General features: G+C 53.5%; 5 protein-coding genes across 5 annotated transcripts; 2 read left to right on the top strand and 3 right to left on the bottom strand.

Annotated features, from left to right (window-relative positions):
- Nucleotides 1-681: 681 nt before the first annotated feature.
- Nucleotides 682-2,600, bottom strand: PG998_005591 (uncharacterized protein; the record flags this gene model as incomplete). Its single annotated transcript, XM_066872409.1, has 4 exons — nucleotides 682-1,566; nucleotides 1,590-2,155; nucleotides 2,236-2,508; nucleotides 2,597-2,600. The coding sequence occupies 4 exons, from the start codon at nucleotides 2,598-2,600 to the stop codon at nucleotides 682-684; spliced, it is 1,728 nt and encodes a 575-aa protein (XP_066732506.1).
- A 2,536-nt stretch (nucleotides 2,601-5,136) lies between these two features.
- On the bottom strand, nucleotides 5,137-8,507 carry PG998_005590 (Tip elongation aberrant protein Tea4; the record flags this gene model as incomplete). Its single annotated transcript, XM_066872408.1, has 5 exons — nucleotides 5,137-6,867; nucleotides 6,932-7,005; nucleotides 7,058-7,519; nucleotides 7,892-8,263; nucleotides 8,480-8,507. The coding sequence occupies 5 exons, from the start codon at nucleotides 8,505-8,507 to the stop codon at nucleotides 5,137-5,139; spliced, it is 2,667 nt and encodes an 888-aa protein (XP_066732505.1).
- Nucleotides 8,508-11,093: 2,586 nt separating this feature from the next.
- Nucleotides 11,094-13,090, top strand: PG998_005589 (cryptochrome; the record flags this gene model as incomplete). The annotated part of the gene is made up of 3 exons (XM_066872407.1): nucleotides 11,094-11,263; nucleotides 11,363-12,297; nucleotides 12,324-13,090. 3 exons carry the CDS (start codon nucleotides 11,094-11,096, stop codon nucleotides 13,088-13,090), a joined length of 1,872 nt encoding a protein of 623 aa, XP_066732504.1.
- Nucleotides 13,091-14,656: 1,566 nt separating this feature from the next.
- On the bottom strand, nucleotides 14,657-15,110 carry PG998_005588 (uncharacterized protein; the record flags this gene model as incomplete). The annotated part of the gene is made up of 2 exons (XM_066872406.1): nucleotides 14,657-14,854; nucleotides 15,036-15,110. 2 exons carry the CDS (start codon nucleotides 15,108-15,110, stop codon nucleotides 14,657-14,659), a joined length of 273 nt encoding a protein of 90 aa, XP_066732503.1.
- A 534-nt stretch (nucleotides 15,111-15,644) lies between these two features.
- PG998_005587 (Urb2/Npa2 family protein) lies at nucleotides 15,645-20,027 on the top strand (the record flags this gene model as incomplete). The annotated part of the gene is made up of 5 exons (XM_066872405.1): nucleotides 15,645-15,668; nucleotides 15,733-18,228; nucleotides 18,284-18,384; nucleotides 18,443-19,125; nucleotides 19,180-20,027. The coding sequence occupies 5 exons, from the start codon at nucleotides 15,645-15,647 to the stop codon at nucleotides 20,025-20,027; spliced, it is 4,152 nt and encodes a 1,383-aa protein (XP_066732502.1).
- Nucleotides 20,028-20,050: the final 23 nt, after the last annotated feature.

Raw genomic sequence — 20,050 nt, 5'->3', positions numbered from 1 at the left:
CTTCGATAATCCGTGGCACAAGGGATCTCACATCGTGCAACAAGTACCAGATGAACTCTGTGAAATAATCCCTACTGCACGTGAAAGGTTCCATGATCCTTGAGAGCAAGCCCCACGGGGTCAAGAAGCCAGGAAACAATCATCCATCGTGTAGCAAACTGTCTCTGTCCATTGGGGGAAAGGGGGGTTTGTGTTGCCCAAGGCCAAGCACCTTCCAGCCTCATGGGTATGAAAGTAACAAGTGCTTATTGTGGAATCCCGTTTGATCGTACACCGGTGCAAGCGGGTAAGTTGATCAACCACTCCAAGATCTGCGTACCCGACCGACTGGAATGCTTCTTACTAAGGACTATTCGACGATCCTGCCGATTTTGTCCTGATGCGTCGCCACTCAACAACAACTCACTCATCTTTGGGATTGCTCTGCGGCTCGTGACTTGAGACGGGCCGGAATTTCCGTGCGATTCTGTCCTGCAAACGAATGCCGACCTTGCCTATCCCTGCGACAACAAGGATTGATCCGTTATATCCCAGATTCCGCTTAATTCACATTCTGATCGCTCCATGTTCGTATGTATTTTAATTAATTCTATGTAAAGTAATGTATCTTGTAAAGCCAACCCATAAAAAATTGCAAGCCATCGATTCGTTCGTTGCTCGCGTGAGTCAGTCCAACACTTCTTAAGCCTTGGCAGCAGAAGCCTTGATGAGGTCCGACGCGCGCTCCGAGACGGCGTAAAGGGTCGAGACAAGATGGCCGCAGACCTGGAAGGGCAGTATGGAGGCGTCAACAACACGGACGTTGGCGGTGCCGTAGACCTTGAGCTGACTGTCGACGACGCCGCCGACCTCGCGAGGCATCATGGCGGCGGTGCCGACGGGGTGGAAGTTGGAGCGGTAGTTGGCCTTGAGGAATTCGCCCATGGTCTTCTCGTCGGCATCGGCGGGGACCGTCTTCAAACCGGGGGTATCCTCAGGACCGACGACGTCATTGAAGGGCGCGGTGCCGTACATGCGGCGGATGAAGTTGGCGGCGCCGACTTGCTGTGTCACATCCCAGTCCAGCATGAAGAAGTTGGGGTTGATCTTGGCGCCGTCAGCCTTGGTGGTCGACGTGTTGGCCGCGGTGACGTGCAGATTGCCGCGCGAGAAGGGGAGGAGGCCCCAGTATTCGCTGTCCCAAACACCGCCCTGCTGGTAAAGTAGGACCTCGGCGATGGGGTTGGGCTGCTCGGCATCAAAGATAAGGTCGTACTGCATGTTGAAGAACTTCTCGAGGTCTGCGGCCTTGGTCACGTTACCGTTGACGCTGGCGACTTGTGCGGCATAGCCGGGGAGGGCAGCCTTGACCTTGGCGGCGACAGCAGCGAGCTTGTCCTTGCCGAAGACCTGCTCGGCGGTCGGATAGGCGACGTAGGCGTTCTTTTCCGTCTCGGTAAAATTCTTGGCGATGCCGAACTTGAGGCCGTTATTGGTCTGGTCCTGCAGGTTCTCGCCGACGGTGGGCAGGTCAACGACGGACTCGATGCCGGCCGCGGCCAGGATCTGCTTGTTGCCGACACCGGACTTCTCGAGGAGAAGGGGGAGACGAGAGCGCCGGCGGACAGGATGACTTCCTTCTTGGCCTTCACGACCATAGTCTTGCCGTCTTGGGTGGTGACCTCGACACCCTCGGCCGTGGGCAGAGCTCCGGTGCTGTTGGAGGCGATCTTCCACGTCATGCGACGGGCCTCGGTGTTGAGCATGACCTTCAGATTCTTCTGGTCACGAATGGGGAAGTAGTAGGCGCGGGCGGCGTCTTCGCGGATGTTGAGGTCCTGGTTGACGGTGGAGGGGTAGATGGTGTAGCCAGCCATCTTGCCGTCGTTGGCGTCGGCGTTCCAGGGTACGCCCATGGAAGAGAAGGTCTCGTTGAGGGTGGCGCCCAGGGTGCTGTTGGTGGTTCCATACAACCAGCCCGTCATGAGGGGGCCCTCGAGGCCGTGGACTTGGGAGTTGAACATCATCTTGCCAGCCTCGAGTCGGTCCTTGTTGGGGACCTCGAGCTTCTCGCTCTTGACGTAGTAGGGGAGCAGGTTGTTCCAGTTCCAACCCTCGTTGCCCATCTTCTCCCAGAGATCGATCTGGTTGGATTCGGCACGGGTGTAGGCCAGTCCTGTAGTAATGTAACACGTTAGCCTCTTTTTCTCTACCCAGGCATGCATATATTCTTGTGCGCGTAACACTGGAACTCACCATTGATGGTACTGGTACCGCCCAGGGCCTTGCCGGCGCGGAGCGTCTGGGGCTTGCCACCGGCGAACTTCTGCTCGACGGTCTGGTAGGCGTAGTCGATTTCGGTGTCGAAAGCGAGGCCGTAGCCGAGTGGGTTGGTCACGTTGGCGTTGTTCTCTACGGAGCCGCCGGCCTCGAGGACGAGGACCGAGACCTTGGGGTCTTCGCTGAGGCGCTTGGCCACGACGAGACCGGAGGTGCCACCGCCGACGACGATGTAGTCGTAGGTGCCATCTGTGCCGTCGACCAGGCCACCGGCGGGGGGCGCGCTTGACGCAGCCAGCCGCGGCAAGGGAAATGAAAGCGAGAGTCCAAGATGCACGCATCTTCAGGGTTATGGGGCTGAGCTAGCTCAGACGGCAGAGACAGAAAGAATGGTATATATTTTAGTTAAGAAGACCTTTGCAGAAAGGCTGTACATATAAAAGAGGGACTAGATGGTTGGTCGTTGAGGGAGCAAGCAAGAGGGTGTCGGTGTCGAGGTGATTGGAGCCGGGTCCTTATATGTCCTCCCTTCACTAAAGCAGCTCAACTGCCAAACAATAACGGGATTGCCTTGTTTGATCAGATACCGAAAGGATCCACGACTACTGAATTGTTTCCCGAGGGGGGCGGCAGCCAATTCGAGCCGAGCCAAGCCTCACTCCCTCTGGCCCCCTGTCCCATCTCAGTCATCCTTCATCCTTGGGGAGATCCCCATCGAAAAGAAGCACGGCAATAACTTCCTTCCCAGTCTACGGACATGGTTGGCATCTGGTGCCTGGTATGTAAGCATGCTCTAAGTCCTGGCCCTGCAATTTCTTCAGATGGTCACCGACTGGTGAAATACCGTTGGGTGGGGGGCAGTGTTTCGGCCGACGGGTTCTGGACGGGGGCATGGCATCCATCATCTAATCTATGCCGAGCCCGCTGGGTTTGGGATGTGGTCGCTTGGCACGTATGTAGCCGTAGCAGAAGCCGTAGGATCTGATAGATGCCGTAGCGCGGCTGACAGGTCGGGAAAAAGCTGGAATCGGGCCCTGCAGGCAGGTTGATGCATTATTAGTACCAGGATCTGGGATTCTGACGACCAAGGTGCGGGTCATCAACGACGAACGCCACACGCTTGTAGGCAGCAGGGGTTTGGGCTACATGGTTGATGGGGTTCGTGGTTTGGAACTTATCACGTAGGTGCATATATACATACATGTGTATGGGCAGTGGGCAGGGCGGAAACGCCGGTGCCTCTCCAACGGGGCTGTAAGGCAAGCAGCAAGCCAGACTGCAAACTGCCAGAGAAGCCCCACGGTTCTGCCACGGAAGCTCGATGGCTTGGGCATCCATCCTTCGATGGGAAAAAGAAACGCTGGCATGGAAGACCGACCCAATCACCAATGTGCAGAAACACCTGACTCGCGCGACGGTCGCTTTTTGCCCAGCCAATATGAGATCATCAATCGGGAGCACGTCACTTTCGCCTCTCACTTTTTCACCCTTCTCACCCTTCTCACCCTTCTCACCCTTCTCACCCTTGTCACACCACAAGCATACCTCACGGATACATGGGCATTATTATACGGCGGACGGAATAATTGTCATGTCCAAACATGTCGAAACACAGAGAGGATCCAATAAGGAGGGGGCATTGACTACCAGTTCATTTCACACTTGCATAGAACTTGCTCGAAGGAGCAAGGCTCAATCTAAGAAGCACCAAGCTAACATCTCCATCTACTCCATTCCTTCTCAGTACCGTGCCTGGCTAGCTGGCTCCTGCGCTTGGAAATCTGAATCGGCCCGGCCAGTATCCATAAAGTGGCGCCGCGTCCGCGCCGTCCGGTATCAGGGTCGCAATGCCAACCAGACTTTGGTAGATGTCACTGCTGTGCCGCCCTCATCTACGCCACTCATGTTCTTATCAATCGCTCAGAATTTGCCTTGACGTTGCTTTCTAATCTCTCATAAGCAGCCTGCCAAGTCCGGGCAAGTCGAAACGGCCCGAGGCCACTGATTAAATAATCACCGACTAATCCATCCTTATCCCATCTACGGAGCGGTGCAAGTCAGATTCTCGTCTCGGAGAACAAACAGTGTGACAAACAGATCCAATGGGTTTCACTCAGGCAACGGAACGAACAGGTTCATGGGTAGAAAGTACAGCGTACCGCCTGTGCTGAGCAATGCTCGGTACAGGTGGTGGTGTCGGTAGTTGCTACATGGGTACAGTACTGTTACCCAGGGGCAGGCTCGGCATCTGTACCTCGTCCTCCTATCCATGCCGGCTTGCAGCCCGTTTCTTCTCTTCTCTTTGGAAACACTGCCTCCCACTTCTTTCCCAAGATGCTATGTCCATCCCACTGCCCCAACACTACCGTCCAGTCCCCGACGGATGGATGGTGGCCGCAATCGTGGATTCGTTCATTCTAAACAAAAGGAAAATATGGTAAAGCCGAGCTGGGCTTTATATCCGTGGTATAGTAAGATGTCTCATATCCCGGGAATGACCTTTGCGGTCTCCTGCCGAACTCCATCCAGTGTGTCCGTCCCCGGACGCCATTTGGTCACGAAACAGAAAAGCGAAGAAGAAAAGAAGAAGAAAAAGGAGAAAAAGAGGATACGCCTCGGCAGCGCAGTGTTTCAACTAACACCCTGGACCTGATCGCGAATGCTTTGGTGACGCTAGGGCATGTGACATCATAATTGTCCATCGTCATTCAGGTCCTCGGTATCTTCGACGTGGCGCGACTGAATCATAATTTACAGTCCAGGCAGAAAGGAACAATCAATCGAGCTGAAGTGAAAGGCGTCGGTCGTGACAGACAAGGGAAATAGGCAGCGATCATGCAGCGCCCCTGAGTCGCTGTTTCCTGGCCAGCCAGTCGCCTAGCATGTTGTCCAGTTGCTGTTGCTGAAGTCAGTATACAGCTTGGGATCATCGCCGTTGTGAATCTGTAGGGAAGAAGTGCTTACTGTGGTGATTTCTGCCAATTTGGCATTCTGTTCACGGAAGAGGCTTCCGGCAATAGGGTGGTCTGGCCCTGCCGGCGGAACATCCGTCTTATCATAAACAACAACCAGCAAATCCCGGATGTCTGTCCCGGAGTCGAAGAAAGCACGGAGGTTGTCATCGTTCCACGTCGTGGCCGTGGCTGAAGTAGACGTCATAGAGTCCTGGTTGTGGTGGCCGCGGCTGTCGACATCTGCCACGTCTGGCGACGGAGACGAGATGGGCGACGACCGGTCTTCCTGGCTGGAGTTGTCTCCCATGAGCGCAGGCGGATGGTTCGATGCAATGGGCGACACATGAACAGGAGACTCGGAGAGTCGCTCCATAGCCGGTGCTGATCTGGCAGTCTGTATCGTCTGTTGCGAACCTGTCGTCTGGGTACTCATGTAGCTGTCTGGGTAGGAGCCCGGTAGCGTAGGCCGTTGTTGTTTTTCTTCAGCCCGCTGTTGCTGTTGCTGTGGCTGCTTCGGCTGCGGCTGCAGCTTCTGCTGCTCCTGGGCAGGTGCAAGTGCTGGGGTCGGGGCTGGGTCCGCTGCAGGCGTGGCAAAATCCTCATCCTCGTCTTCTTCTTCCTCCGAAGTGTCGAAATCATCCAGCTCGACACGGTTCTTGGCAGGGTTCAGCTTCTGCGGCTTGCCAGTGCTCGTCATCAGCCCCTTTTGGCTATCGGCCGGGTCCGCCTCGACCATCCTCAATGACGTAGGCGGAGTATTCGCAACGTTGTTGGGCGGTCTGCTTTCTGAGTTGATAAACTGTGCAAGCTCCATTGTGGTAGATCCAGGCTTCCGCGTGGGCGAGGGTTCCGTCCTAGCCTGCTGCTTCTGGAGTTTGCTGACGCTTCGCTGCGGACCACTCTTGTCAGGAGATTCCACATCAGCTACGCGCGTGTCCGAATCAACTGTCTCGACGCTGTTAACGTCCATGGACCTCTTGCCAAACGATTCATCATCATCTTCTGTGGACTTTTTCTTATCTTTCCGCGAGAAGAAACTGCGAATCGCACTGGGCTTCTTGTCCTTCTCCTTCTTGTCCTTCTTCTTTTTCTCGTCCTTCTTATCAGCCACGAGCTCCTTTTCGAAACTGGGCCTTTGTCGCAATTCCTTGGCCGAATCCGTGGATTCACGTGCCTCACCATCATCCCGCAACAAATTCGGAGTAAGTGTGATTTTCTTAGTTTCCACCGTCTCGTCCTTGAAGAAAGAATCCGTGTTCCGGACCGTACCGTTCTTGGTGGTTCGGGTCCCCTTGGCATTATCAAAAATCTCATCACTGGCCCTGTCGTCATCCTCGTCCATCTCGGCATCGTCTCCCTCTTCCGGATTGGCATGTTTCAGCAGAGATCGAGGTTTGAGTGGTTCTACTCGGGCGCTCTCATCATCCTCTATTCCACCGCCGGTGGCTGTGGCCGCCTGTTCTTGCTTGGCGCCTTGCTGTTGGGCAGCCGCATCGCCGTCAGCGTCCTCTTCCTCCGTAGAATAGTCGAAATCTGAGTAGTCCACATATGTGGGAGCCGTGAAGGTGACATTCTTGGCTTTCCGTCTCTTCATGGCCGATTTGAGGGGGTTTTTGGTCTTCTCCGCTTGGTCGCCGAGCATCGTAGCCGCAAGCTAGCAAGTCTGTTAGCGGCTGGCAATCCAAATGAAATGTGCAGTAAACGCTGTAATTACGTACATCGATGTTCCTGTGTTTGTTCAAACGTGCCAGTCTCTCTGTCGGCGTCTCAATATGTTCTGCGGGCAAGTATCCTGGTGTTGTTTAGCATGAGCCTCGTCTATATCAACGCTATAGGGGGCTTACCTATGCTGCTATCCTTTACAACCCTAACGAGCCACCAGTAACTGTTGCTGTCGTCGAGCAAGACCATGGTATCACCCTTGGTCGCGTTGGCCTGTCCTTCCACGGTGGCGACGAAGGTGTGAAGGGCGTAAACGAATTCGAAGTCGATGTCCTCTGTATCTTGTAAGCATTCACCACCCCAACCCGAATCGACATATCTGGAATTAACATGTAAGGAAAAGTCGTCGTCGTCATCATCATCATCGGAGCTGTGGTATGGAACCAGAAAGTTGTACGGAGAGATGATACTGTCATACTCTCTCACTCCCAGAATAGTGCATGCGTCTGACATATATGCGCACTCTAGGGTCGGCGAAACAGCATCATAGATGGCCAAAGCACTGGTCGTCGACCCCGTGAGTTGTTGTTCTTCTTCCACATTTTCCCAGGCTATGTCATCATCTTGTTCATCCTGCCCATCCGCTGGAGCAGTGACCTACACAGCTTCACAGCGTTGAGTTTGGCGGTCCGTGGGTTGGTAGTCATTGCCGCCTTCGCATTGCTCAGCACTGCCCATATCGTCCCGGGAGTGTTTCCTTTCCGATCCGACATACTCGCCTAAGTTATGATGATGTGATTCGACGGTGTCGTGGGCAGAAGCCTTGCTTGACTGCCTCTCTTGGGGGGTCGCTTATCCAGCGGCACGTATTCAGGATGCTCCAGGTATGGTGAAGATGACCTGGCCTCGCTGAGTGCAGGAGAGCCCGGAAGTATGTCAGGGGGGATGCGAAAAGCGACTTCGCAAAGAATCGACGCGCGTCGGCCAGCAAGGCGGCAGCTCTGGGGGGCACCCACCGTCTTCAATCGAGGGAGAGCTCGAGATCTTGTCCATCATATCGTCGTCCATATCGCCCTCTCCATCGGTGTCCATGTCGTCGCCGTCGTCGGAAGCACCACTGCCGCCATTCAGGGAGATGGCCAAGGCGTCCCTCTGTTGCGCCTTGGTGTCATCGTCTCCGTCCATCTCGGATCTCTCTATTTCTTCAGCGTATTGTTGGAGGTCACCAATATCTCCGTTGGCCCACGAAATCCTCCTCTCCTCCTTGGTCTCGGCGGCGACTTCACGCAATGTCTCGGCTTGGTGAGGAGCTACTGGCTGTTGGCCATTTGTCGCATTCTTGTGGTCTTTGGCAGAGGGGGCGTCAGGGTCTTGCAGATCGATTGAGTCTATTTTGCGAAATAGTAAAAGATGTCAGTTTTATGGTATAACAATACATCAAAGGGGGGATAGCGAGGTTGGGCCTGGGACCCCGGTTCCTCACTCACAACCAAGCTGTGGCTGTGAGCTTGGCAAGGGACGAGAGACAATGTAAAAAGGCAAGGTCGAGTTTCCTAGATACACCCGACGGTATCGAAGTTGGCTGGCGAGTCAGCAGTACTCACCGGCACGGACAATGTGTGGCCTCGTCATGCTGGGCAGTCGGGATGATGTTGCCTGAGAGGATGAACAGGTCGCGTCGGAAATGAGGGACGGGCCCAGAGGTTAGACGAGGGCGGTTCAAGCGAATAGATAAACTGGTGGATGGCAGTGATGGTCACTTCCGGCCGGTGACGATAGGCGGCGGACCGATGATTCGAAAGACGGTGGTTCCAACAACATGCAGGGAGAAGACGAGAAGCAGGGAGTGAGAATGAATGTATGTATGCATGCAGTTGCTTCGTCGGGAATTGAGTCGTAACTTTTTTGGGGGGCCAACTTTAGTCGCAAGGGGGTTTGGAGGTGGCTTGCTTGGGGTTCGGGCCAGCCAGCAAGTATTCAGGTATTCCAGCGGCGGCTGGCTAGTCCAAATTCCTAGCACTGCCTTTCCTGGACTTGGGATCGAGCTAGGCAAAAGACGAGACCAGACGACTCAGCCCAAGTTGCATTCGCTTGGGTTCAAGATTTCCCTTATTCGCTCAGTTTGTGATGTCGTAATCGCAGAGGGATCCAGAGGAAGAAGAACAAGAGAGAAGAGGGAGAACAGAAGCAGCAAAAAACAATGGTACAGGATGGCTAGGCTAGGTTGGTATGGTGTATTTTACAAGGTGCCATCGTCAAGAACGAAGTTGCTGTATGGGATGTAGAGAAGCCGGCAGAGACACTCCAATCAATGCATGCATGTCTGTCTGCATGCATGTCGCTTTAGATTGACTGGACTGGAGCTGGGAATCTCTCTGCTTGTCCGTCCCCCTTGTTCCCTACTTTACTCTCAGGCATGGCAGGAAGGGTCGGTCTCCACTGTCCATTGCACTACGTAAGATTGAATGAATGCCAGGGATCATGGGGAGGGAAACATCATTTTGGTACTTTCTTTTCAGGTCACTGTCTTGTTGGTCTTTTCTTCCGTCCTGTTCTCGCACACTTCTTGCTTGGTGGTGCACCTCCAGATACGTAGCCCAGCTGGAGTGGTTACAGCCTACATCAGGCTGCTACAAATGTTGATACTTACGTATATGTCTGTATGTATGTACAGCTCAGCTTCAGATTGATGATGGAATGGGATGGGTGGGGTTCTATTCGAGCTTGCTTGATTGACCAAGGGCCAAGGTTATGTACCTTCCCAGAAACTCGCCTTGTGTTTCTGAAACAAACGAGACACACCACTGAGGGTAGAAATGCAAGTTGGTTGCAGCCTGTCGGCTTTGCTGGATTGCCTTGCTGTGGGGTTCATCAGCTTGCCCCCGACTGGCCGCTACTAACCACTACTGGCTACTGGCAACTGTCTCCCCCGGCACAGATCCTAGTGTCAAGTGCGTGGCGCCTAGCCCAGAAAATAAATGCCCGTGCAGAGCATATATATGTAATTATACAATCATTTCTGCATTTCCTGGCACCTGGTCCTCCGTACCCCAGAACGAGAAAAAAGAAAGAAAAAAAACAAAGGAAAAACCACTGTGACGAAAATGATCCATACCGTTTCCCATCGGCCTAGCCTGCATCAGTACCAAGATCTGCATCGTCAATTGAAACCTCGGAAACACTCCTTCTGATCTTCATCTCTCGATAATCCCGGAGGAAACGAACTAGGCCCTTCTCGTCCACCAGCTCCTGGCATCCTCCCATCACTCAAAGTAGGCAGGCAGTGGATGGGAATTAACGTATAAGCGATACGCGCATGAGAAAAGGCCACGAGCTCTGGTATCGGGTAAACAAAATCTCGGTCCCCAACCTCGGCGTGGACGAAGAGTGGAGGGTTGATGAGGATCACCCCAGTATACACACGATCTCTCTACATATATCCCCATCATCCCCCTAGTCATTCGCAGCATTGAGTGAGTGACGAATCATATGTATGTATGCATGTGCTAAGCAATCGTCGCATCGTTTGGCTATCATGCGTTATAGCCATGTTTAAGTTAAATAGGCATAATACTGCGTGAGCAGGTGAGACTACGCCAACAAGTGTAGTTCATCGCATGTAAAACGTGCATTTTCACCATTCTAGGGGATGGGGCAGATTACACATTTCTTCACTCGACTGGGGAGTACTGGGAGTGTCCCGGGAATTGAGTCTGCTTCTTCATCCAGATTTATCGTTTCAGGACGATGCAATACGTGCAGTTTGACGGGCTACCGCATCCGACCCCCTAAAAGAAGAAAACTAACAAACCATCGCCATTGTGGAAATTCAAGGGCAATATAACTCTGTTCTCAGGGGACCAAAAACACGCGAGCGGCTAATTCCCTTTTTCGTAACAGCTAACCAACTTGGTTCATATGGTTCAAACATATTATGCCAAGATGCCGGTGATAGTATCCGGGTAGTGATAGGACAATTGTCTATGGACGAAAAAATCGAGGAGTGCTGCAAAGATATGCTGCTTCACCATGCATATAGGTGGCAAGTGTTAGCTGATGTGGCTGGAGTACTGACATCATGGACTCGGCCGAGAAACTATATGCTTTTGGGCCGGCATATCGCAACAAGTTGTATATGTCTGCACCTCGTGTCCAGCCACGCAACAAAATCATATTCTTTCACTTTAGCTATGCACATCTATAAGCAGATTTTGAATCATGAAGGAGGTACGCGTTTTGTATTGGTTCCGCACCGACCTACGCCTACATGACTCCCCTGCGCTTCAGGCTGCCCTAGATCTCAAGCCCGCCGTCTTATACCCCATCTTCACCTTCGACCCTCATTACGTCTACCTCTCCAAGGGGAGCGGCAACCGATGGCAATTTCTGTAAACTCTCTTTCCCTCCCCCCATTTGAAGAATTTCCCGGCGGATGAATAGAAGGTTTCATTCGACTAACTTGGTACCGCTACACAAATTGCTTCTAGACTGGACTGCCAAAAAGACCTTTCCAAGTCTATTAACAAGCTCAATCCAAAATCTAGGCTTTTCGTCCTACGCGAAGCCCCACAGACGGTGCTACCCAAGATCTTCAAGGCGTGGCGCATAACTCATCTCGTCTTCGAACGCGACACAGACGCTTACGCCCGAGAGCGGGACCAGGTCGTGTCCGACCTAGCCAAGGAGGCCGGCGTTGAGACCGTGACCCGTTATGGCCGGACGCTGTGGGATAGCGACGCCATTGTAGCCAAGAACGGTGGGAAGCCCACCATGTCCATGGCGCAGCTCCAGGCCGCGGGCAAGAAAGTCGGGGAGATCCCACGGCCCCTACCTGCGCCGACGTCGCTGCCGGACCCTGGGGAGACCACCCTAGACTTCGAGCAGGAGCTCCCGGATTCGAACCCGGACTTCAACATACCCGTGCGTGAGGGCGAGTTCCGACCCTACAAGGCAGGCATCGCCGGGCCCAATGGCGACTACGCCCCCGAGGAGCTCGAGGAGCTCGGGTTCCCGCCTGCGACGACCCCCCACCGCGGCGGCGAGACGCGAGCCCTCAAGATGCTGGATCACATCATGGCTGACGAGGAGTACACCGCCAAGTTCCAGAAGCCCAAGACAAGCCCGGCCGCATTTGAGCCGCAGTCGACGACGCTCCTGTCCCCGCACCACCACTTCGGGTCTCTGTCACCGCGCCTCTTCTACTGGTGCGTCCAAGACTTAGCCTCGAGATTCAAGGGCGCTTCCAGCCCGCCCGAGAGCTTGACAGGCCAGCTGCTGTTCCGCGACATGTATTTTGCCGCGCAGGCCGCCATCGGCTCCACCTTTACGCAGACTTACAATAATCCGTACTGCCGCTTCATCCCCTGGCATCTCCCCTCCAAAGTCAAGGAGGGGACCGAGGCGGGCACCGAATCCATCAGCGGTGAGTACCACGTCGACTCCCCCAAGCTGAGCGCTGGTTCCATCGCTGGAAGGCCGGGGTCACGGGTTTCCCCTGGATCGACGCTCTGATGCGCCAGCTCAAGCACGACGGCTGGATTCACCACCTGGGCCGGCACTCGGTCGCTTGCTTTTTGACTAGGGGCGGGTGCTACGTCCATTGGGAGCGCGGCGCCGACGTGTTCGAGGAGTGGCTGATTGACCACGAGCCCGCCTGCAACGCTGGCAACTGGCAATGGCTCAGTTGTACCGCGTTCTTCTCGCAGTACTTCCGGTGCTACAGTCCCATCGCCTTCGGGCAGAAGTGGGATAAGGAAGGACTTTTCGTGCGCCACTGGGTCCCGGAACTGAAAAACCTGGATGAAAAATACATCTACGAGCCCTGGAGGGCTCCTCAGTCTGCCTTGGACAAAGCCCATGTCCGCCTCGAGGGTGACGGGATGGGCGGTGGCGATGACGGCAAGCGCGAGGAGGGGACATACCCGGAGCCGATGATGGATTTTAACGAGCGGCGGAAGGTATGTTTGGATGCCATGAAGACGGCGTACCAAGTGGGCATCAACGGAAACGATGTGAGAGTCAAGAATGGCACTTGGCGGGAAATTTTCGATGCGGCTGGCCAGGGGGAGATGGAGGAGGAGGATAAGGCCTCCTTCAGCGACGCTGATGTGGTCCTCGCTGATGATGTTGAGCATGGTTCTCATAAGAGGAAGGTGCAAGCCAAAAGGGAGGGACCCATGGATCGTCATTTTAAGAAGATGAAAGAGGAGACGTAAGGTCTGAGGATGATCGATGCTACGTCGTCAGATACTAATGTTGACCCATGATGATTGCCTGAGTTGGATTAATCAAAATAGTTGTTCCTGACGAGCCTTTTGCCAGTAAACAACATGGAACTATTTTCAACATAGCAGACATGCATACCTACCTACCTAGTAAATCTTCTTACTTATACATCATACACACTTGCCTAATATATCGCCAACATCAGCAACGTGAATCGATCCTACCTGTGCGTATATATATACTCGACTTCCTAGCGGACTTGCCCATCTTTTACACATATAAAGAGACTTAGGCATATTTACTACGTACTTGCTCCAGGAGCCGAGGATATGAACATAGAAGTGAACAAACAAACGGCAAGAACATTGGGCTTCGCTGCTCCTGACAACCCCAATCTCATACAACAAAATGCCACAAGCAACTACCCTTCACCCACGTCGCCAGATCCGTCTTCGACTATGATGACGTTGTTGACGCTGAGGGGACTGAAACAACATCAGACATCACAACGAACGCTGCATTGGAGGAACAGTGATCCATCAATAGCCAGCAGCTACGGCAACTCCAAGAGAAAGTCCTAGCCCACCAAATCTGGACCTTCACCACGACAATGTACGTGCCTCAACCGCCCACGAGAACCCAGTCTGCCAATTTTCCATTAGGAGGAGGAAATTAAGTCCCATCAGAAGCCGGAGGAGTAGCCAGGATCCGGCCAGCCGGGCCAGCCGGGCCAGCCGACCGACAACTCCCAGCCCCTGACCGAAGAGGCACTGCATTCTCACGAGCGGCTTTCCAGCTACGGGACCATTGGTGGGCAGGAAAACGGCGACACTGATAGTGGAGTAGCTGGTGAGCCCAGAGCGTGTTCTCTGTAGCAGAGCATGCTGAGATAGTAGCACAAATGATGTAATGATGGCGGAGTAGCTGGCGATCGTGTATCCCATCCTGGAGCGGAGGAGCCCGGCGGATCATTTACTGTTGTGATCTCTAGCGGTCTGAGGGGCTTGGAAGGCACAGGCGTAGGATGATATTGACATTGAAGGGATTGGCTTTCAGCAAGCGAGCGAGAGTCTTTGTGACATAGTACATGATACTCCCCAGGAGAACCAACAGTATAGGTATCAACCCACATAGCAGCATTTGCCTTTCAATCTAATTGGGATCAGTTTTCTAGTATTTCAGTCAATCGAGGTCAGGCAGACAACAAAGAAAAACCTGTCTATTATGTAGAAGTACAGCCCCAGGCCATCTTTGGCCCGAGTTGCCTCATGTCACGTCCCACGCCCTCTCGTCATGTTCGGTCCAGCGGTGTAGGTATGTACAGATTGACAAGATGTTGACGAAGATGGACCCTCCCCGTGTACAGACAGCCAAACCCTGGGCGCTTCCCCCCTCCAGTAAAGCCCATCCCTTTAACATCATCATCGGTTCCTTCACTTCGTCTGGGCATGATAAGATCGTGATGTTGGCCCACGAGCCTTGTTATCTCGTCTGACTGTTGTTGTTGCTTGTTGCTGCCAATTTTGCCTTATTTCTTGAAAGATAAAGCACGTCGTCTATGCGGGTGTTCGCTTGAGGTCACGTGAGGCCTGCCTGAGGCTGAAGTTGCATTCCTCGTAGGCACGGCCGGCACCGAAACCGACACCGACGAAGGCGGGCCACGCGCGGCGCTTGAACAGGAGAACGGAGAAGACGACGCCGAAGCCGAGGCCAAGGGTGGACTTGATGAGCATGTTGGAGAGGCAGCGATCCCACTGTCGAGTCAAGACAAAATATCTGATTAGCAAACGATTCTTCTGCTGCCCAACCCATTGAAGCGGGAAATAACACCGCCACTACCACCACGAATCTCCAAGGTGCCGACTGTTTGATCAAGGCCTTTGCATGTCGTATTGCTGACAGTAGTGGTTGGCGGTGTTACTGAGAGAGCATTACCTTTTCGTTCAAAAGTGCCTCGCTAACGGGGCGCGAGACGGCGCTCGAAGGCCGGGGAACCGCAGTGTCGGACATTGTGGGTTGAATGTACTGTAGCCGGACGCATTAGTATCAATCGGTTCTGGCCGAGAGATCAATTCCAGAGACTGACCTGGTCGTGTCGGGGGCTCGGGTCGTCGACGTGAGGTATGTTGGTGAACAAGGAAGTCACTATGTCATGCGATTTAATCGAAGCTCTGCTCTCTTCAGTTTCCAAGTCCAAAGCTCGGTGGTCCCCGGGAACTCCAATCGGGCCCTATCGCTTTAAGCGAGTGCAGTGCGAGAACTGCCCGCTGCCCAGAACGCTGCCCTCTGCTTGGGTCGAGGGCGGTGAAGCGCTAGTCCCTTGCATTAAGTTTAGCGTTCCCGCCTGAGATTGAACCGGCAGAATCCACCTCCCCCCAAAAAAAAAGGTGCGATTACCACTACCTTATCGCGGAGAGCTTTGGGCGATGCGATAGCAAACAAGAAAAAGTGACGATAGTTCGAACAAAGGCCGCTACCCAAAGGCCCTTCTTGATGATTTGATTGCTTTGAATTCAGCCTGCCATAGGCACCCCACACGTCGCCATGGCCAAGGGACAAGATCAAAATGTAAGTCACTTCTAATAGTTCAACTTTGGGAGCATCTCCCGGCTGACCCCAACCTAACTTGCAGGAGAGGTATCTGGCCCTCATCAAATGCGCCAGGTCGCTCGACCAGGACACCACCCAATCATTGAACGAGAAGATCGACAGCCTATTGCTTCTTACAGCCGCCGCCAAAAGCGGCTCTTTTCACGCCGCTGAGGAAATCGGCTTGCGATGGCTGCTAAAGCAGATGGGCGGCTCCACCGACGTCGCCGAACAAGTCCGCCGATACCCTTTCTCCTGGACCATCCTCGGTTTCCTGTTCGACCGAATTCCCCTCTTCTCTCTGTCCCGCATCTTCATCGAGCGGCGCTTCCTCTCGGTCCTCCAGCAAGCCGCCAAGGACATTGCCAAGCCTAGCAAACAACAACACGATCTGGATGCCACAGTCGATGGGAGCAAGGTAAACAACTCCAAAAAGAGGAAGCGGGAGGATGATTCTGCCACCACTTTCGATCTTGAGAAACTGCGGACCTCGGAACTGTGTGTCAGGTCTGCCGGCGCGCTCTTCGGTGCACTGGCGAAACTACTCTCCCTCCTTGACGCTGCTCCTAGTCAACACGCCGAAGAGGTCACCATTGGCGCCGAACATGTCAAGTCGCTATTCCGCGTACCGGCCGAGGAGCTGCGAGAACTCGTCGCCCCTTTGCTTTCCATATGCCGGCTGGTACCAGATGTTTTGAGAGTTGACCTTGCGTCCGAACATCTGAAATGGATCCACATTTCAACGTACCTGTGGGATTTACGTGCTGCCAGCAAGGGAGACGCCGATGAGTTTGCCAAGTTCTTGTTTCCCATCTGCTGCACCCTTATTTACAAGATTAAGGGTTTGGGACTGGACAAGCAGACGCGGCTGGTCCATCCCGTGGCCCGGAGGTGGCTCTGGGAAGCCTCGGCACTCGTCATGAAGAATCTCGTCAATCCTGCACAGGCTACCTTCTTCAACCCCAATGACGGTGGTCTCAACGTTTTCACAATTGCGTTAGCCACAGCCGGAAAGAACTTTGCTATCTGTGCTGAAGTGTTATGGCACCTCGCCGTCGGAACTCAGCAGTCCGACGATCCTGTGGCGAAGAAGGAGTTCACGTTGTGGACACAGGCCGTCTTTGCTTTCTTACTAAAGGCCCTCGAAGAAGCCGGAGCCGCAGACAAAGCCATCATCTCAAGCATGCTAGATACCGCCATTTGGTCCAAGTCTTCTGTCGAGAGTGCTACCACACGCCGAATATGCACAGAGTACGCCCTAAAAGATGGCACAGATTGGGCTCTTGTGGCCAAGATCGTCCAGTGCGAGCCTGACTTGTTTGTTATGGACAGCGAGTTGCGTACCACCGTCTTAGCTCGGGCTAAGACCGTGTCGCTTGGGGATCTCCCTGACAGTGACGTCGTTGCGACCGAGACATTGGTCCCGTTGATGCGAGCATTTTCTAAGCTGCGCGACTTATCTGGGTTTGTTCAGACATGGTATAAGGAGCTGGCCGAGATGGAAGCTGAATCAAAAGACGCACTGGCCAAAACCGTCTGGGCGGATTCTAGGCTTCGAGATGAGTTTGCTCAAATTATGCAGAGCTCTTTGTCGACTATGCAGGTGCTCAACTTGATTGACTGGCTATCCTCGCAAGATGGTGGCCCGGGGTCTCTACTTATCATGATGGATGCCCTCGCCGCAGCCATCAGTCAATGGGATTACGCTGTGGCAGTTGGGTCAAAGCTTGTCGATATCATCTCCAAGAAACGAGCTGGCCGAGATTTCTTTTCAGACATTCGGGGTCTTATGTTCCGCATAGTCGGTAGGACCATAACCTGGTTGAAATCAGATGATGTTCATCAGATCTGGACGGAAACTGGTTCTGAGATTAAAAGAATTATCGGAAAGGGGTCTTTTGCTACTCTTGACACCTATGAAGCGTTCAAGTGCATCTGCAAATTCTGCTCACACATGGGCTACACTGGGTCGGATGAAGTTGAAACAATGAAGGTCGGATGTGCATTCGTGGCAAGACTCAGCACTGAGATAGGAGATCAGAGTGACCTGTCCGCCTTCCCAAAATTTCTCGACTACGCCGAGGTTGCCCTGTCAAGCTTCCCGAACCTTGAAGAATCCCCTCACTACAAGAGCAAGGGCCTTCAGTCGGATCTTGCGCAGCTGTTGCTTGCGCTTAGGAGGCTTATTCGAGCTGGCGTATCGGAGACTCCACGTATAACCGCCATTCTCCGGAATTTCCTGGTGGATCAACACAAATCCGAACGTCCTGCTCTCCATCTCTTCTTGGACGAGATTGTGCGTGATATGTGCGAATCTAACGATGTCTGCCCGTGGACAAAAGATGCAGTCAAGACCGACCTTTCCCTACTATCCATGTTTCACATGGATTACCTATTCAAAGAGCGCCGAAAAAGTCTTATGACATCGTGGGCAAGATGGAGCACTCAAGTTGCCCAGCACTGCTCGTCATCGGCTGAGTATGCAAAGCTTGTAATGGGCGTCTTGCTCCTTGTTTCAAGACAACCAACATTCTACAGTGTGAGTTGCGGTTGTTGATGCTTAGAAATTCGTGTCTCTTCTAACAATTGTGTAGAACATGAAATTCGATGACATTGTTGAACTGGGCCTGGGGCTGTCATCACAGTCGGCGCAGGTTCTTGTTTCCCTCGAGGGTCTGGTTCAATATACAGTTGGGTAAGTACAGCCAACGCTCTTCAATGCATTGTGCTTTGCATCGCTTACCAAATAGTAGCTACGTCATCGACAATGCCGGCCCGACAGCAGAGGCATACATCGCAGGCATCTCTGCCTACGCTCGGAATCTCGACGTCTCCGAAACTGATAATAGAAGGGTACATCTGGTACTTCTACAAAGCGCTATGATCGCACTCAAACATAGAAGCCAAAGCAAATCGATCCTTACGTTCAATGTTGATGTCCTGGTACAGAAGCAGCGATCCATTACCGAACAGAGCCTCACCCAGTTGGCTTCGGGATTGAAGAAGATGGACGATAAGGGCGAACAGAGCAAGCTTGCCGAACTTGATCTGATACTTGATGCTTCAGAAACAATTAAAGAAGATATTACTACTCAGCCCATCGAACTGTCCTCCAAGACCCTCAAGAGGCTCAGTGAAGCGAGCCAAAAGCTATGCGCTGCTGGCAACAGCACTGGCTGGAAGCTGAGAACCTTTCTCACTTCAAATCAGAACATTGCTATGGATATCAGGGAGCTCATAAAAGAGCAGAACTCTGCTGACGCAGAGCTTGGCGACGACGAAGAATCCATATTTGCTTTTGTCGACGCCGCTACTGACGGCTTCGATACCGCGAAGAAATTGGAGTTACTCCATCGCCTTATCGGCGATCACGATATGTGGAAGGATTCCAGCACGGCGTGTCTCGTCGTGCGCAGAATCGTAGCCACGATCCCATGTAAGCATTATCGTTGGAGCCTCTTATCGCATCATCGTCTTAACAATCTTCCAGCCTCGGCGAAGTCCATATCATCCAATGCCAGCTCTTTTGACCTCGCAACCGTTCACAATTCATTGGCACTTTGTCTAACCAAGACGACATCCCCGAAAGTATTTGGGAATATTGTGAAGACGATGGTAGATCTGCTGACAAAACACGCCGCAGCGATCAGCCAGTCCAACATCGACTTCACCTTATCCAGCGTTGCCAGGATCTGCTCGGCGGAAGGCCCCAAGCTGGAGAAGGGCGCCCACGTTACCAGCGAGGTCTTTGTAGACCTTTACGGTCTCGTCTCCACCATTATCGTACACCACCGAACCCGGCTGCGGGGCCACTACCACCTGCTCATCACGACCCTGCAAGTGCTCCTCCGCGTGCTTCTGGCCGACCCAGTCTTGAGGTTCGCCTCCTCCAGACAACAGCTTGACAACCATAGCAACAACAATGCCACCACATCCTTCTTGCACCCGCCCTGGCTCTATGAGCCGCTGCGCGCGCACCACGCCACCAACTTCACGCGCCTCCTGACGCTGCTCTGCGAACCTAGCAACGCTGCCCTCGCTTCCAGCTCCACCAGCAAGCACAAGAGCGCCCTCGACTCGGCCAAGGACACAGCCAAACGCGAGGTCGGCCAGCACGTATTCCGGGTCGTGCTTCTCTATATCAAGCTGCAACTCGAGCGGGGCGACGTGAGCCGCGACGTTCGCCGCGCCCTCGAGCCCGGCATGTTCTCCGTTCTGAGCGTCACGCCCGACGGCGGGCGCCGCATCCTGAACGAGTCCATGGACACTAGCGGCCGCGTCATTTTCCGGCGCATGTTTGCGGAGTTCACCAAGTCGGCCAAGCGAAACAATGTATGAATTGTTTAATGCTGCCACTTTAG

Source organism: Apiospora kogelbergensis (genome assembly GCF_038363985.1).
Source record: "Apiospora kogelbergensis strain CBS 113332 chromosome Unknown utg000003l_segment0_segment0, whole genome shotgun sequence".
Taxonomy (NCBI): domain Eukaryota; kingdom Fungi; phylum Ascomycota; class Sordariomycetes; order Amphisphaeriales; family Apiosporaceae; genus Apiospora; species Apiospora kogelbergensis.
The sequence above is the reverse complement of the archived record's forward strand: the minus strand, read 5'-3'. Positions and strand labels throughout refer to the sequence as shown.